Source organism: Amblyomma mixtum, chromosome 1, assembly GCF_055824585.1.
Source record: "Amblyomma mixtum isolate Tamu chromosome 1, ASM5582458v1, whole genome shotgun sequence".
Lineage (NCBI taxonomy): Eukaryota > Metazoa > Arthropoda > Arachnida > Ixodida > Ixodidae > Amblyomma > Amblyomma mixtum.
Genome location: NC_143012.1, coordinates 71,907,647 through 71,926,569, shown reverse-complemented (window position 1 = coordinate 71,926,569; position 18,923 = coordinate 71,907,647). Strand labels below are relative to the sequence as shown.

General features: G+C 45.7%; 1 protein-coding gene across 1 annotated transcript; it reads right to left on the bottom strand.

Annotated features, from left to right (window-relative positions):
- Positions 1–8,769: 8,769 nt before the first annotated feature.
- LOC149366760 (uncharacterized) lies at positions 8,770–17,122 on the bottom strand. Its single transcript, XM_089565627.1, has 4 exons — positions 17,055–17,122; positions 15,830–15,936; positions 10,997–11,217; positions 8,770–8,906 (listed from the first exon to the last, which is right to left on the bottom strand). The coding sequence occupies exons 2-4, from the start codon at positions 15,842–15,844 to the stop codon at positions 8,792–8,794; spliced, it is 351 nt and encodes a 116-aa protein (XP_089421753.1). The 5' UTR covers positions 15,845–15,936; positions 17,055–17,122; the 3' UTR covers positions 8,770–8,791.
- Between the last annotated feature and the right edge of the window lie 1,801 nt (positions 17,123–18,923).

Here is an 18,923-nt window from a genome sequence, read left to right as displayed (position 1 = left end):
CTTTCTGTGTCGTGTTCGCGCTTAAAAGATGAATACCTTGTCAGAAAACCAGCAAGCCCAACATATCTTTCAATACAGAGCTGGCGAAGGACTTGGCCTCACGCGCAGAAAGCATCTAAGATAATCTCCAACATCGTCATAGTAGTTGCGCGTCTACGCAGCCTTCGCACAGAATCCTGGCCGACTCCAGAGTCAAAAACAAAAGTGAAGGCCGCGTGCAGGCGGCTTCTAGCATGAATAAACAAACATCGCAAATGTTCTCGCGAATATATACGGCACTGCATCTCAGATACAACGAACAAAGCGTGGCCAAACAGCTCGGTCACAACGAAGAGGCTTAAAAAGCACAGATAATCGGTTAAATATTAGAAATGGATGCTTTTACTCTGGTCGCTTATTGGAACGGCCTTTGCCATACGTTTTCAATATTGCACAGATTAGCTGTGCTGCAGGGGGGAGCGCTTAAGGCTTCCGTGACACACCCATGCCCCCCCCCCCCCCCCCCTTTTCGAACGAATGAATGCGACCACCCAAAGAAATTATGGCATATATGGAACGCCGACAAACGTTTTTACCAGATGCGGCAGTAAAAACCCTATGCATTGAAAAGCGACGCCTAGTGCTTTTGGAAAGTGCAGAGAGCGTTGCCTTTTTTTTTTTTTACACGAGTATAGACGGCAGTTCTCAGTGACCGCTGTGTGCCATCGGGAGGAGTGGCAAAACGCATTGCTTAGAAGCTACTCTCTCAGGCGCTGCAGGCACGACACAGAGGCCTGGATGATGCCCGACTTTGATAAGGCGAAAGGCTCACGACTCACCAGCGTCCGTCCGCGCGAACTTGTCAATCAAACTTGTCACAAGTCGACGTCACGAAGTTACGCGAGCTGTTAGAGCCTAGTAGGAAAGCGGAAACACCCCGCACATGATAGTATACCTTCGTGCTCCTATAGGTGTGTGTCACGGTGTGTGTACTGGTGTGTGTCACGAGTTAAAGTAAGACCACTGAGTGGTACCTTCGGTACATAGATTGTGCACCACCTAATTGGCGTGGAATATTTGGAGTGGTATCAAACAATTCAGCGCATTACGGGGCGTAATATTACTAACAGAATCAAAGCGCGGCTTATTACTGGTATTCGCACCGACGATCTTTGTTTCCCCAAACCCTGACTTCTTTAAACTTCAAACGTCCATTACGGCCAAACTAATTGACCTAGGGCATTTCAAGGGGTTTCAAACGATTGGTATTCTTGCGCTGTATGCGTTGCTGACCAAGGTCTAACAGGCCGTTACTCGAAGTCGGTTATAAGGAACACATCGGATAAACGAAGGAATAGTATGTCGTAACTGAAATCGGTTATAACGAACACATCGGATATAACGAAGTTGTAGTATGCCGTAACTCGAAATCGGTTGCAACGAGCATAACACCAGACAAATGCACACAATGAAGAATCAGAAGCGTTCCGGAGAGCTCAGCCAGATATGGCACAAAGGCTTTCGCCTTGCTGCACGTAAGGTGATGCTCCCCTTGACCTTTTTCTGACAAGTGTTCCACTAGGCATAAATTTAGATGGAGGATGGGGCTCAGAGGCGAGTGCTTACCTGCTTGCAGGCAGGTAAGCGAAAAAAGTTTTAGAGAGCCTATAGACTGTCTATAGACAAATCCTAGAGAACAGTTTATAGGCAGTACAAATGCCACACAGAGTCTAAAGGTAATCTATAGATTTATGTCCATACACTTTTAGTAGAATTTTGTCTACAGACAGTCAATAGACTATGAATAGACAAAGAGCAATATCTATACGAAGTCAATAGAGTCAATAAGAAGTCCATAGAGTTCTTATTGACTCTAAAAATTAAAATGGTCTATGGACTGGCTATAGACCATTTTTATAAGGGTGGCTCGAAAAAGCCAGGAAGGTCCTATTCGTGCTCAACAACCACGCGGCGCAGAACGTACCGCCTTCTCTGACTGCACTAACCGCCCTATTGTGCCAATGCACCCGGCGAGCAAGAACAGAAGCTTGACATGAGCATAATTCACCTACTCTAGGTGCCCTATTAGCGGCGCGTCACCGGTGCATACTAACACCAGTTGACCGAGCAGGTGCTGACGTCACAGTGCATTTCATTTAATTTTATTTGTTCTTAGTTTTCTGTGTACACAAAGCTAAGGGATCAGGGAGGAAAGGCACTGTGTACCAGACTAGGTCCCTATACGCTTACTTTGTTCGGAAACAGTGCAATTTTCAGAACTAAAAAAAGCGCAAACTTCGAGCCTAGGAAATTAAAATGCAGTAACTACAAATACAGCACTAAAAGAACATTACATACAGAATTGATAAAGGAGCATTACAACAAACACACAACACTTCAAGCAAAACATTAATGGAGCTAATCAGCACAGCAGACATAATTCACTATGTAAAACAACACACACGGGTCTTGTACGAAAAGGAATCATGTATTCATAAATTGAAAAGTGTTAAAGAACAGAGGTCACAATTATTCAGACATAATTTCATCAAAACTTACCAAACAGCGGAACATTGCTCAAATAAATATTTAACTAAATCTCTCTTAAGGACTCTGATTGAAGAAATTCCCATTGCAATGTTAATTTCTCTATTTTAGTTGGGTTACTATACCGCTCCATTAACAGCAATTTAAAAGCGTTGCACTAAAAAAGAAAAAGTATCCAATGGGCTGAAAATAGGATCATGTTTGATTCCAAATAAGAGTTGGAATAAGACTTGACTTGAACAAAGAACTCGTTCCAGCTTGTGTGTTCGGAATTATAGGGTGCAGCTGCCTGTGGCCAGGAGAGGTTAGCTCCTCAAGCACTGCATCACGGAATAGCGCGTTTTGTTGTGCCGGCGGCTCGCCGCTCACTTATGCGCCGCGTTCAGTGGGCGCGTTTAGCGTCGACACCTCTCCCAGACCATCTACGCGACTTTGGAAACTTGGCTGGGCAGTGCTCCCTACTTATCATCGGTTAGAGCGGTGTGGTTTGATTGATTGTTGATTGTAAAACATTTTCTTCACCGGAAAGAGCTTGGTAAGAGGTCGCGTTAAATGGTCGAGAGTTACGCTCCAGTACCTGTCCGAATTGCCCGCTCCCGGAATCTAATCGCCACGCTACGGTCACCTGCGTGGTAGCGCACGTTTTTTGGCGCGCGGTTCATGCGGGATTTCGTGGGCAGGGCATTTCGAGCTTCGTCTCCAGCGGCCGCTTCCCCAGCGGCCGTATTGCTCGCCTGTTAATAGTTGCAGGCATTTTTAGTTTATGGCGCAGTCGATGCGCCGCGGTCGCTGGTGGCTTTCGACGCCGCGCTGTGTGGCCAATTCTCGGCCGTCTCCGACGGGAGCTGATCAGTTTTCTCTCCGAGGAACTCTTTTTCTTGGGTGAGGAAGAGGTTCTCCGGCAATGGTCATGCCCATTCATTTCTGTAAACAACGGTCGTCTTGTCCTGGTTTTTAGGCCAAACTGGCGCTAAACTCATTTTAAGTGTTTCAATGTCAAATTATTACCTTTTCACCCTTCTGTCAATATGTATGCTATCCTGTTTTACATCGTCCACGAGCATTCTCTGTTAGTTACTTAGAGATGGTTATGGTACCTGTTTAATTGGCTCGCCTCACATGCTTACCGTCATGTGTTCTTGTAAATGTCAGTGTAATTGTTAAACTTGGCATGTGTACATGTGTAAATAAAATTTTTTATAAATAGCTGCTTTAGTAAATAGCGCTAAATGCGAAGCGAAAAGAGAAGCTTTGCCACTCGAGGCGCCAAAGTAACTGGAAGAACATATTTAAATATTACGTCTGGGACACCGCAAACATTCTTGTTTATGATGCTCCCGGCAGTTCTCGTCAGCAACGGGAACTTCAACTGCAGCGTTAAGGTCGCCCGGCACATCGCAGGCAGCCTTTATTCACTCTCAGGGTGTTGTCAAATTCGTGGCGAATACGAAATTAGCTCGCGCCCATCACTAAAAAAAAAAGGATGCTTGGTCGATAGCGACCGTTCATTTTCTGCTCGCCGGCCAATAAACTCCCGGCTGTTCTCTCCGCAGAGTCGTTATTCGCTCGGCCAACGACGAAAACAATGACTGCATCTATCTCGACTGCCTCTCACCAGATGGCGTCATTTCCTGCGCGCTAGTCGCTTTTGGTGGCTTCGTAGCTATAACATGTACGGACGTAATTGCACGCCGTGAAACAACCACGATTAAGTGGGCAACCGCCGCTAATACTCCCCCCGCCGTTCCCCTACTGCCAATTACCTATCCTTGAAGCACGATATTAAACATTCAACGCGATATTTCGCCTCGCGAGACCATTCTGTTAATGAAGGGGGCTGCGAGAATGGAAGCTTCTTAATTGCCCAGAAAGGAGCCTCATTTTCGGTCCTTGTTTGCTTCTTCTTTCCATTCGGCTTGGTTGTTCGGTTTCAATAAATACTACTGGCCGTATAGTATTTGAAACAGTGTACGGCGTCTCACGTTCAGTCTTTATAGACGCATGGTCGACCGCCAGGGGTGCGCAGTAACGATACCTTCTATGGATGCTGAATTTTGGTTTGCAGCTATACGTACTCTAGATCTATTAAGGCGAAAGCCTGTAATGGCTCATTCTCACGTCCGTCCGTCCGGTGTTACATCCAGCGCCTGAGGTGACGAGCGCAGCTGCCAATCTTCGTCGACAGGTGGAGCTGTCGGCGCGGCGGCGGCGTCGAGCGCTGCACCGTCGTCAGTCGGCGTGCGTCAGCTAGTGGAGGAGGATGGCTCCCAAGCGGTGCAGCGATTCCACGCCAGGTGGTTCGTCGGAAGTAGCGCGACAAAGGCTTTCGCCTAGCGCACTTTAGGCTGCTAAAGTGACTCCATAGTTTTTTATGCGAAGCATATTGCTAGAGCTATCACTCACGCCGTCGCCGTGGGACCCCTAGCCGTGAAACCACGTGACACCGTGACGTCACACCACGTGATACCGTGACGTCCCACCACGTGACATCGGATGAGAGAGCCGGCCTCCACCTCGCGCCGTCGCCGTGGGACCCCTAGCCGTCACACCACGTGACACCGTGACGTCACACCACGTGACATTATGGCGTCATATTGGAGTATATAAGAGGAGGCGGTTGCGTCTCGCTTCGGCGAGCGCGGCTTCGGCCGCTTCTTTTTGAGCAGCGACCGCTCCGGCGGACGCAGTTGTTGCTGCGACGCGCGTCTTTTCTCTCCTTTACTTCTTTTCTCTGATCTTTTAACTCTCCTCTATCTGCACGTGGCAGCGGTGGTGGCTTGGCTCGAGCCAGTAGCAGGCCCGTGCAATTTCCTCTTCATCCTTCTCTCAGTCACAACAACAACTCCCCCTCAGTAGGATCTGACCTCGCTTCGGCGAGCGCGGCTTCGGCCGCTTATCTGATTTTTTCAGCAGCGTCCGCTCCGGCGGACGCAGTTGTTGCTGCGACGCGCGTCTTTTCTTGCCTTTTTCTCTTTCCTCTGATCTCTTACCTCTCCTCTAACTGCACGTTGGCAGCGGTGGTGGCTTGGCTAGAGCCAGTAGCAGGCCCGTGCAATTTCCTTTTCATCCTTCTCTCAGTCACAACAACAACAACAACCCCCTCAGTAGATACACGATGCCTCCGAAGAAGGATGCAGTCGAGCGGTGGAATCAAAATCACAGCTTTACAGATCACAAGAGTGTATTCATTGGTTTGCAAAAAATAAACGATGATGAATGACATTCTGGTGTTGTCGTGGATTAATCTAGCTACAACATAACCAAGGTAAACCAAGCTAAGCCCTAATATGCTTCGCATTCTCAAGGCTTAGCCAAGCTGAGCCTCAGCAATTTTTTTATTACTCCAACTATCTGGGAGTGTTTTTCCTGGGAGTCCAAAATATCTTTTATCTGGGAGTCCAAAATATCTGGGAGTGTTTTTCAGCCAGAACTTAACCTGGGATGCTCACATTGAATATATAAATAATAAAGACTTTAAAAAAATTGGTCTCTTGAAACGCCGTTTACCCCTTGCGAACGCTGAAACACGGCACAGCGCTTATACAACGCTTATCAGGTCATCTATTGAATACGCTTCTGTTATATGGAACCCCTCCCACGCGATTCTTACAAATGCTCTAGAAGCAGTACAAAATAAAGCCGTCAGATTCATACTGTCATCCTACTCACGTCATCAAAGCGTATCAGCAATGAAGCAAGCCATGAATCTTCAACCTCTTGCTACACGTAGAAAGTTCGCCCGGTTGTCATTATTTCACACCTTATACTATAGCGAAACGCCATTCTCCCGAAATCGTATCTTTCCTGCACCTCATTGTTCAGCTCGCCTGGATCATGCGCATAAGGTACGTCCGATTTTCGGTCGCACACTAAAATATCAGAAGTCACCGCTGGTTTTGTCAATAAATGAATGGAACTCATTGCCATCCAGCATTGTCGGCCATACTGAATTATCATCTTTTCAAACAGCTTTACTAACATTTTTCAAGACGGAAAATGCATCATAGAGTGCTAGATGATCTACCGTGTCCGTGACTTTTTGGCGGGCCTTTTTTTGCTGAACAGCTCCGGAGCCATTGTATTTTTAGTTACTTATTTTGCCCTAATTATTACTCACTTGTTTGAACGTGTTGAATTTTGCGGTTTCAATGTGTTATACTGCACTTAACCAAATGTTACCCAAACTCTGCCTTCTGTATATTTACCATCATTTGTTATGAGTTGATTTGTTATGTGTGCTTTCTTTTAATCATTCCCCCCATATGTAATGCCCTCTTCTGGGTCTCTAGGGTAAATAAATAAATAAATAAATAAATAAACTGGTCGTTGCAATAATGTATTGAGGTGAGCACAGCTCTCTAGTTGGGACATGTTGAATTTTAAAAGTAGGTAAGCGTGTGGTAGAGGGCTGAATGGCTCTCTGTGTTCAATGACTTCTTTGTTGAAACAACGAAACTTTCGCGGAGAGCTTTCACAAATGTACTTTGTTTACGTCTGAAGTAAACTTTATAGATACTGTTTGTGGCATTCGCATGAATCTTTGAAGAGCAGGGAACCAAAGTTTCGTAATAAGCTTTCTTAGTAAGCGTGTAAGACATCCGTAAGCACGGAGCATCACGTGACCTGCTCCCTGAGCCCAATAGGTAATCTGCAAATAGGTAATCTAAGATTGAGTTTATCTGAAGCTTTAGCGCTTCCGCGAGCCGAATGCTGGCTATGACATCACAGTTTAGTTAAGACCACGCTCAGGTCCCGCGACGCATACAGAAACGGCGTTCTCATACCTACTTGTATTTACAGACTTTACACAAAATGTTAAAAATAGAGTTTATGAGTTAGAAGAGCTAATTTTTCGGCATAGCATTGTCAGCAGTGTAGTACATCGAAATACGGCTAAGAGGTGCTAACTTGCAGGTTGGATAACTATTAATGGATAATTAAGTTGGAAACTATTACCGTTCGGCTCCTTAATTATTGAGAGACATGTAGCTCACCGTAAGTAGTACCCATATCAGTTTTTATAATTTCGAAAACGCGGTTATCCTCGGTGCTGTGGCCCAACAAATATTGCCTATTTCGACGAGTTATGTGCGCTGGGGAGGCTACTTTGCGTGCAAGCTTCTCGAAAGAGTGTGTATTTTTGCATGATGTACGCAAAACTTGTTGAGCCTCAGCATCGATGGTAACCGCATTTTCAAAATTCTAAAAAATATATGAATGTCACTTAATGTGGTCTATACGCCTGTCAGTAGTTAAGGAGCGTAACAGTAATAATTCAAAAGGTAACTGTTCAATATTAGCTAACCAGCCTGCTAGATAGTGTCGGATGCCGCTGACAATAATATGCAGAAACTAGCGCTCTTTTAAATCAAAAAGCCAATTTTTTTGAAATTGTATAAACTGCAAGGTGAAACACGCAGTATATTCTCCTATCGGCTTGTCAGGCAGGTTGGCTGCGACAGCTTGTGAGCAATGAGCCGGCTGTACCAAGGCCTATCTCAGCGTGTTACGAAATACTCGCCATGTGAATGGGTGGCGAGCACATATCTTATATCCGAGAAGTCGCAAGCGCTTTCCTTTAAATGCAGCGTATCATAAAGTTGCGTGTTTTTTCAAAAACAAACAATTTTTCAAGAAACTTGGGCCCTCGGATGAAACGAGAGACCTCGAATTGCGAGAAGAGTACGTGAATCAATCAACTTGTAGCACCAGCTGATGGCAAATACTGTGGAGACATCACCTTCTCTGCAGTAGATACATATTTGGAGCAATGTGACCGTGTTTGGCCAGTAGACGATCGGGGAAAACAAACGCTAAACTGTGGCGCCCTGGGGTAGCCCACATAGCATTTTTAATGTTCATGAAAGCAAGGCATGAATATAAAACGGAGATCTTGATTTAGCCCACAGGGAATTCATTTTTTTCACTACTGCACCAATTTTGAAAAATACAGTCGAGCAATTCTCCACTCTTTTGCACCGAAAATGGAAAACAAACTAGAAAAATGCTTGGCGTTCGCCCCTGGCAAACAATCGTCTGCTTCAAGACAATAAAACGCTCGCTTGTATTGTTTTTGCATTTGAATGCGTTGAGTAGCACTCTTACACGCACACACCTATTCTGCAGGACACACGGCACTGTGTATCGATACGCATAGAACGAAGCTTTATAATGACGAGTCTGGAAAATACAAATACACGATCTGCCCATTTTGTGGATTCAGGAACCGGGGCCACGGCAGAGTGCGATCGGAAGCTGCCTCGGACTACGGAACTTGGGCAGGCATGGCCGGCACACAAGTCTGCGTCATGCGCATGAAGTGTCGGGCAACCATGGGCAGCGTCTCACTCTTCCATTTCCGGTAGGCCACCGGATACTGCCTGCGAACGACGCAGAGTAATAACGGTGCCACTAAGTTAATACCATCTATCACGAATGTGTTGCGCGTAAGGCTGCCAGATTCATCCACTAAAATTGCGTGGACATTTTGGCAACTAAAGTGCTGAGAGGCGAAAGCCGAGGACACTATACTGTGACAGCTTCCGGTGAATGTTACGTCACACCGTTCTCGTGGCGATATCTATACCAAAATTATACACCTTTCGGTGATCTTAAGTGTTAATTACTCTTAATTACACAATTCTCCATCTAATTTGACACAAATGCGACGTTTTCCCGACCATTCTTTCACAATTTTCACTTTGCCGTACGACTTCCGGTGGATGTGACGTCACACCGTTCCCGTGGCTATATAGACGTCTGCGCTATTTCGAAGCAATTTACACATGCTTGCCCATAATTAATTAGCTAATTAAACTACAGTCATCGAACTTGGCATCTAAGTTAATTTTTTCTTCCTCTATCTGAAGCAACCATTGATTTTTTCTAACTTTTTTAGTTCCCGACTTAAACGTGTTTGACACGCTTTGTTAACGGACAGACGACAGTATGAGCCATTAAAGGCTTTCGCCTTAATAACGCTTTCTATTTTACGCGCAATGATGTTGACATGTAGCCCAACAAGCGCACTGCTTGCAGCTTGCAACATTACCCGTCGCAATGGCTCGCTGGCGTTGGCGTTCAGCCGCTGGTCTCAAGTTCGAGGGATTAATTGGTTTGGTTTTTTAGGGTTTAAAGACCCAAAGCGACTCAGGGTATGAGGGTAGCCGAAGTGAAGGGTTCCGGAAATTTCGACCACCTGGGGCTCTTCAACGTGCACTGCCATCGCACAGCACACGAGCCTCAAGAATTTCGCTCCATCGAAATTCAACCGCGTGGCCGGGATAGCACCCGTGTATTTCGAGTCAGCAGCCGAGCGCCATAACCACTGAGCCACCGCGGCGGGCCTAAGGATAGATTACAGGTCCTGGCGACCACATTTAGGCGGAGACAAAACACAAAAACACCCTCGTACTGAGCGCTGTTAAAGTCGGATACAACTAATCTTTCAGCGGAAGCTTCCATAGAAGCCCCATACTTTCTATGGTGGCTAGCTTCGTCTGTTTTAAAATCTTGTTTATCTTTATCTCTCTTCCCTCTATTCCAAGTACTTGTGCACAAGGTGGATATCGGATACCTCTTCCTACACCATCATGTGTACAGTGTAGATATATGCGGGCATGTCTATTCTGTGTGCCGAAAAGGCACAGGAGCACTCATTGTAATTGAGGTGACTTAGAGACTGCATAGATATACAGGTCATCTTATGATCAGTTAGCTCGGCACTGCGGAAGCTTGGTTGTTCTAGAGGAAATGTGGCGTCTGAGACCATGAACGGAACAACCGTGCCTGAAAGCCTCTGTGTCCACGTTTTGGCCAATCAAAATAGGATCACGACTGACTCTGGTCATGAGGCAAATGCATGCCAGGGCGGGGGTGCTTTCGACAATATGCCGCCCGAGACCGTTTGATGCACGAGGTACTAGGATTTTAAGGAATGGAAGAATCTTCAAGTTGTTCAGAAAGTGCCTGCTCATGCAGATGCTCCAATGTAGGGCTTTGGTGCAGGTGACCTGGCAGTAAGCGCACTAATGATAAACGGAATGGAAGTGACATGTACAGGCTAGGTCAAATGTTCCCAGGCCACAGGGTGTGCTTTCTTGCGATACAGTGGGACAGTTACGCCGCCCCTGAAGCTCAAGATATCTGTACAGGGAAGAAGAAGTATTGTTCTAACCTTCGAGAACCTTGATAGTTCTATCGGCATTTTAAGTGCCAGGATATACCAAAGAAAAGCTGAACTTGTGGCCTGGGAACTTTTCACCAACCGAGTGTATCGAATCGTCCATTCCAATCCCAACAGAAAGCAAAGGCTTATTTCTTTTATCTCCTAGGTTCTCTTTTGCCTCCTGCTGTTCCTTAACAAGCAGTGTTCGGCAGAAGTTGACTTGGAAAGCAAACAATTACGAGATCACATACCTATTGAAACGTGATTACTGTAGGGTCCTACGGTGTAGGAATCCTCCCTTACCAGAGCCCGTAGATGGCCAGGCTCGCCCAGACGCAGCTGTGCAGGAGCAGGGCCAGTCCGAGGGGCACCGAGAGCAGCCACGAGAGGCTGGCCATCCGTCGGCTCGCCTCCAGCCAGGACAGCGTCAGGGCCAGCGACAGGCTGGTGGCCAGCAGCAGGCTCATGCCGAAGAGCACGTGGTGGCCCAGGTTTCTGTCGTCACGGAACCAGTCCAGGAAGGCCTGCGTGGACATGGAGAGATCTGCACTTGCGGGGATATGTGTTCGACAAGGTAAGTTGTTGGGCGCGTTGGTGACGATGTTCCATATCTACAGAGCGAAAAACGGGACAGAGATGAGAAGAAACATTTCAAGACAGACAAAGCGCAGTGTGTAGACACAGGTATATGTGTAGAGGGGATTATCAATGCGAGAACAATTACTGGCTTTGTCCGCGGTTTTTATCTAAGCACAAAGTGGATGCAAAACGTGTTGGCAGCCCTTACGTCGTTTGAGGAAGAGTCATGAGTAAAATCAATCAATCAATCAATCTTCATTTCACAGTTTAATAGAGATAAAAATGCAGGGAGTGGAGACAAGAAGCTGCTCTGAGCGAAGCTTGACTGGGTCCCCACCCCCTTTACATGGCAGTTTGTGCAGCAGTTATGGATGAAATGTGGAACGTTTAAAAGTGGACAATTTACAGTGCATACGATTTTCGCGCAGGAGGTGAATAATGCTGCAAATTCAATCTTGTTACAATAGAAAAAATAATGATTGAATGTGATAGAGGATGATAAAATGTCGATGCGCGCCAAATTTTGCGACTGCGCAGTAATTGGTTAATTAATTAGAAGCGCAAAAGTCGATTGGACGTTAACATATTCACGGACGTCGATACAGTGGGTGTACGTCAATACAGTCGTGGACGTCGAAATTCTGGGAAAGTACGCGACCAAGCCGGATGAACGTTCGAAATAGACTTTTTAAAAAATGAGTAATTACAGTTCATTAATCAAACAAGAAGCTTTGGTTGATGTGGAGTAATCACAAGTAATTAAAACGATGCACGTCGATGTAGTGGGCGGACGTCAAAACAGCCTCGGACGTCGAAGAGTATGTGCGCGTCAATGCTTTCGCATTCTCCCTATGCGGGTCGGGGCAGTGATCACTGACGTGTTTTTTTTTTTCCGGGTGGAGAGGTGGAAATGTGGGCAGCGGAGAGACCATTCTCGAACTTGTGTTGTTAGCGATAAGGAATGCAGTACGTAAGAAACTGTGTTTGTATTATTACAGTTCAAATAAGTTATTTTCCTTTTCTTTCTACAGAGAGATGAGTGTAACCTAAGATGGTGTGTATCTTTCTGTATTCTGTATTGATGTGTTACACTTGGGTCTGCGTATGATGTATAATCATATGTACAGTCTCTGTCAAAGGTAGCCAGGCTGCATGGTTTGCTTCTCAATTGTATAGTAGAGCCTTTACGGCTTTCCCTGAGGTCGAAAAGTTATTTGAAAGTGAGGACTGGGGTTCTCCTTACCATACAGAGATTTAGACCTTGAGGGCTGGCATAATAGTTTAAATATACGACTGAGAAGCAAAACCATGCCGCCTGGTTACTTTTGACAAAGACTGCACACTTGGGCTGCCTGTGCTGTCAGGGGGGCATAGCCTAGTCATGCCCCACCCGGGCCTGACTAGGCTATGACAGGAAGAAAGGAAGAAGGAATGCAGACAAGCGTGCGAGCGGGCGTTCATGTAAGGGAGGCGGGTGTGTTAGTTTTACACAAAAGCATTATCGCTGTAACAGCTTTGATGCAGAGAAAGGTAATAAGCCTGGAAGCTTCCTCACTGGCTCTACAGCGGGTTGAACGATTACCAACCCGTTCAAGCACTAAACGAGTGCAGCGCTGCCTGCGGTAGAAAATAGCTCTGGAACGTCCTTGGACATCAAGCTCGATATTAACAACCACGCTCCTCTATGCTGTGGCAGAATGGATGACATCTCCGGAGTGTTTATAACGAAGATTATGAATATGTACGGCCAAACTGCCACTTATACCAAAAGGGTGCCTCGTTGAAAGTTATTTTCGAACGCCCAAGATCAGGTCAAAGACCCATCTCCCAAAGATTTCGCCCGCGGATAAGCAGATCATCAGGCCACTGCAAACCTTGTACCCATCGTAACAACGTTGGGTACACAAAGACAACTGGAATCGAACCACGCACTTTGTGCAGGCAAGACTAATTTTCATACACCCAGGCCATCGCTGCGGAGCTCCGAATGTTTATTGATTCCTTCACTCGAAGCCCGGATATTAGCCTGTTTTCATCGATAAGACGGAAGTATTAAGGCGAAAGCCTGTAATGGCTCATGCTTGCGGTTTGCGTCCGTGCGCTGGAATCGTGCCAACTGTGGCCTCTCCTCCGCGCAGCGGCGCAACCTCCTCCCCTCCTTAGCAACCGGCGCGCCGGTGGGGGCGCAGCTGCGCATAGCAACCGTGACGTCACACAGTAGCGGCAGAACGACGCTCGCGCTTCGCCGGTGGCAGCTGCACCGCCGCTCCTTCGCCAGACGTCTCGTGGCAGTCGAGTGAGTGAGACGCATGGCTTCGAAGCGGCCCAATGATTCCGCGCCAAGCGTTTCGGGGAAGCGGCAGTGGGTTGACCACAAAGCTTTCGCCAAGCACACTTTAGAATTTCCAAGGGGTCTTCGGTATTTTTTTATGAAAATTCGGTTTTCTATGCTTACTTAAACACCTTTAAGGATGTGCGGTGTCGATCAGCTTATTTTCTGTGGCACTTAGGGTGAAAAATGCGCGCGGAATTTCAAAGTTTCTAGTCCACTGGTGGTGGTGCTTCATAAGGTCGGTATAGGCGCCGGTGGGATCTAAATTGAAAATAATAGAGAGAGAATGAGCTCAATTCTGTTCTTTATGGTTTGTGGAGAAGACCACACAAGGCTTAAGGGTCAGATGTTCAGCTCATATTGGACTCGTGAACGAAGTCTCGGGGTTTGTCCAAGGAGAACGATGGCATAAAGACAAACGCCATCTGTAGTAGCGTGATTGAGGTAGGTCTGTCCGTCGCGCATCTTCAAAGTGCCCCGAAATGGGCTCTTTTTTATTGAGTACGTGCGTATGCAAAGAGTGGGAAGGGGAACAGGTGGTTGTAGTAGTTGATGGCCACTTCTCCCCTTATTGGAGAGAAGAAATCTTGATTTATGCCTTGACTTTACAAAAATTCGTTGGAGGCACTTACAGGCGAAAGCCGTTTGCGACTCATTGCACTGATTTGAATTTGCCGCGTTTGAATTCATTTCACGACAGAAGAGAAGAGCATGGTGAGGGGAAGCGGTGACGTCACGCTGCGCATGCGCCATGGGTCGGCAGTTGTTGCTTGGTGGCGGATCACACTACTTCGTCGTCCTTTCGTCTGATGTGGCGCCATCATCCAGTTTTCCCCTTTTCGAGAAATTTTCACCCAAATTATATATCTTTCGGCAATCTTAAGTACTAATTACGCTTAATTACACATTTTTCAATCTAATTTGACACAAATCGGGCGTTTTTCCGCCCATTCTGTGGTAATTTTCACTATGCTGTGACGACTTCCGGTGGATGTGACGTCACATCGTTCTGGCTGCTATATCCACGTCCACGCTATATCGACGATTTTCATTGTTTTCTTTGTTTTTTTTCGCTATAATTGCTTATAGTTACTATTCACTCTAGAGTCATCAAACTTGGCGTCGGGGGTTACATTTTGTCCCCCCTATCTGATGCTACCATTCGTTTTCTCCCATCAGCTGCGCTCGTCGATGAGTCACCCCAGGCGCTGGATGTAACGCCGGATGGACGGACGGACGGGAGAGTGAGCCATTGAAGGCTTTCGCCTTAATACCTGGAATCAATGAATTGTAGCTCTTTTACGGGCGCGATGTTACAAGCAGCTTGTTTCCCAATTGCAGAAGCTGAAAAAGAATGCGTTCCAAAAGTGCACATTCGGTAGAAAAAGTGCACGAGATGAGGGTGTGTGAATAAAAAAATATATTTGTTCCTGCCACCCAAATACCATCGCCTAAAATGTCTTGCCGGGATGAACAGACCTACACCCTCCGTCTAATGGTATGAATATCGGTTAATTAGTTGCCGAGGAAACTATTAATAAATTTTATTACACACATATCCCGCAAGCGTTTTATGATGACAAAATATTTGAGAACAATATATACCTACCCTAATGAAACGTTCTATACGAGCCGCTCGTATGGAATTATGGGAATATGAAGGGCACAAGATATGAAAATATATATGAAAATTCATATCTTCTCTGTACGGTGTCCATAAGTATTCAACATAATTTCCATCCCATTTCCATATATTGTACATTCAGTCATACGAAGTTCGTAAGCTTTGATACGTGCTTTCATAAAGTCCGTCACGACTCCATATCTTCGATAATGAGTCCATAAAATGTCTTATGTAAACATATGGAATTATCGAACTCTCCACTTGGATATTTTCAGTATGGTACATTCTCACAAAAGCTTTTTGTTGGCTCGTGGCCTGCTGTCATTTAAAAGCGCCATTGAAAAGGTGAAACTATGGCGTGTGCGGACTGTTGAACTACTACCCGTTGACAGCATGCGGTAACTTACGCCAAATCCCTACTAGTCAGTGCATCTAGCCTTAACTGTAATGTCACGGAAGCATATTTGAGGCGTTAGAATTTGAGCGATGAAGCCAGGGAAATGGTGGGCATGACTTGCTGTTTTGCCGTGCGGAGAGAGCATTAGCCGTAGTAACTGCTGAATGGGTAAACGTGTTCCTCGTGGCATTTACATTGACGTACCTGTCGCCGGCACATGCGGACGTCGAAGTGGTAGCCACAGGCGTCGCACGGGTAGGCTTTGGCGTGGTACGTGCCTCGCAGCACGTTGATATTCCCGGCGGCGAGGTCTAACATGCGGAAAATAATCAGAAACACATATTCGAACACAGACATACATTCTTATTTAGGGATGTTACGCGTTCACCTTTGACCAGTAACCGCGTGCAGTCCACTGACGCAGGTTTACTAGTTAGAGAAATTTTCATGTGAGGCGGTTCATTTCTTAGTTCATTATATATATATACGCGGCGCATATAATAAGCCAAATATTGGAAATCAATGGTTTCAAAATGGTTCTTTGTGGGACCGGCATTTTCCAATAAATTTAAATTTTGGGCTAATTATATTTGCTGCTAAGGATAACCATCATCTAATTTCCTACCAACATTGGTTTGAGTGGGTGCTGGCCATTTCAAGATAGCCTACATCATCGACAGCCTCCTTCCCAGATTAGTAAATTTTCTAGCAAACACTTTGTTATTTGTTCTAATTGCAGTGTGCGGAATGCTTGTCTCGGCAATCGAAATTTTTTCTCAAATGCCAAATTTATTCCATTTACACTACTAGCACTACTCGGGGGTTTCGAGTGAAATAATATTCTGCGAGAAAAAAAAAACGATAGACAAAAGATTCACAACTAAAGAAGCTGTAAATGCGATGACGTGCCATAAACATGGCTATAAAAAGGTATCTTTTCATATACGCTTGAGCAAAAAATTAAACCCGATTGAGCAAAAAATTAACTTTTCATGAAGAAATTGCGCTTGACGTTTCGGGTTCGACATTTCTTTCTGACTGACCATGTTTCCATAAATGTAACATTTCATTAACGTACTACGCTCATTTCAGTCGGATAATGGTCTCAGAAATACGATGTGAAGAATTAAAACGCAACACAACCAAGTACAGTCGGGGACAATGACTCTGGAACAGGTGATCCGCAAACAAATCCGGTAGCTCCATTATTAGCCACCGCTGGAGATCAAACTTAACGTCAAAATCCTCTTCACTTGCCTCAGCAAGTGTGAACTCCAACTCAACCCTCATAATAAAAAAAACTAACGGCTTCGTTCGTTGATCACGCGGGTCCGGAACAAACTATTGCCAGATATCTATCCAATTAGAGTCGATTTGTTTTCAGAGCATTGCACCTTCATTAGAGGGTGCGTGGCAGATTTATACTCACCGGGCGGGCTGAGTCGATCATAACAGTTCGTCCTCGTTCTTGGATAGTCAGGGGCTGATTGTACGGATGGAGCTGGTCATGAAACGAAGAAAACAATACATCGATTTTAAGAGCGAAACGGGTATGATCGCCTTGACGTGTTCAGCCACTCCCATCACTGAATTATTAATCTAATATTCGGATGAAATACTTTATTTTTTTCTGTACAATCAGAAATTGTGCAGGCCGCCTATTTACATTTATTCACGGTTTTGTCGAACTTTTTTTGTTCTGGCTTCACTACGATTTCATCATTTCATTATTTTCATCACCATTGTATTCCAACATCAACATTACAGATGCTGAGGACCGTGAACAAAAAGCCTCTAACTGGGCTTGACGGGGTTCACGGCCCCTAAAAACATGGCATTGGCAACAAAACTAGAATACAAACACAACGCATCAGACATGGGAGGATCTCGTACAAAATCAAGAGTTAAGCATAGACAATTACAAGATTAGGAGAGTGTTTAATGAAGTAAACAATGTACGGTGCAATGCAGAAAAAGGTAGAAAGTGCAATTATTGTGGTTATATATTTACAAAAATATATTTTTCGCCCTAGAATACTTCCTGTTTGAAGGGGACGTGTTTTTCGAGCAAGCAATTATCCCAGGAAAAAAGAGAAGCATCGAAAGTTTTCAGCATGGATCGTGTCACCTGCGTGTCACCGCCACTTTATCAAGATAACACGGTGCGGAATGCTTCGCATGCCTCGCCCTCTTACCAAAACCACAGCGACACGCTTCGTGTGCACTAAACCTTTTGAAGCACCATGCCATTGATACTGGAAGTGCTCTTGGGCTAGTAACACCATAAGCACCAATGTTTCTTTCTTTTTTGCATACGCCCAAAACCTTGTATACAGCCTCTTAACTTAAGTCGAATAGAGTTTACTTTCCTTCTTTAAGAGTTCGCATCAGTGTCCTTTTTGTGAATTCTTTCGATACAAAGTACACAAGTCTGTGAGATACACTTCGCTCACATTGCACTCTGTTAGTAACTCTTCATGTCTCTTATCGCAACTGCTGTCCTGCGCACACCTTTAAAAGCATTCCTTGCAAATGATTTAAACAGCCAAATATGCCTTCATGAAATCTGTCATCTCTAGCGCTTTTTAACTGCATAGCGTTTCAATGAGTAAACCCGATATTTCGTCCAGATGAAAGCCCGGAAAAGGGACCCTTCATCTCAAATAGTGGTGCCATCAAGTGCGAAAGTGCGCTACTGAGCGGAAACAAGAAGGTTTGGTTTGGTTTGGTTAACTGGAGTTTAACGTCCCGAAGCGACTGACGGCCGGGATACATGCGACGTTTTTTTCGACGACATTCGCGCGGCAGAAAACGTCGTGGCGGCGCGACGCCCGGCTGGAGATACATGGAGCGTTGAAGCGGCAGCGCGCCCCGCGTGTCCCTCGACTCGAAAGCAAATGTAATCAACAAGTGGCAAACACCACTGTGCAAGGAGGTCTGTGAGAACAGCGACGCTGACCATTCTGTTAAAATCAGGAAAGTCACTTCGACACCATTGTACAAATTTTAGCACGCGCGCTTAAGTATCTATAAAGATTTGCGCGCTCGAATGCATGCCGTCGCGTACCTTTGGACGCCCGCTCGGCCGCGGACACCATCGGCTGCGGTTTTCTTCGACACATTCGCTTCAGGGAGGGAGCGCAGGCATTCCGATCCAAGATTCGGCCGTGTACTCCAAAAAAAGCGACATTTCAAGTCTGATGAAGCGTTTATTTTTACGACAATAACATTTCCGTGCCAAAACACTGCGCAGCTCGACGGCCACGGCGGCCATGTTGGCGGCGGCAGGCAGAGGACC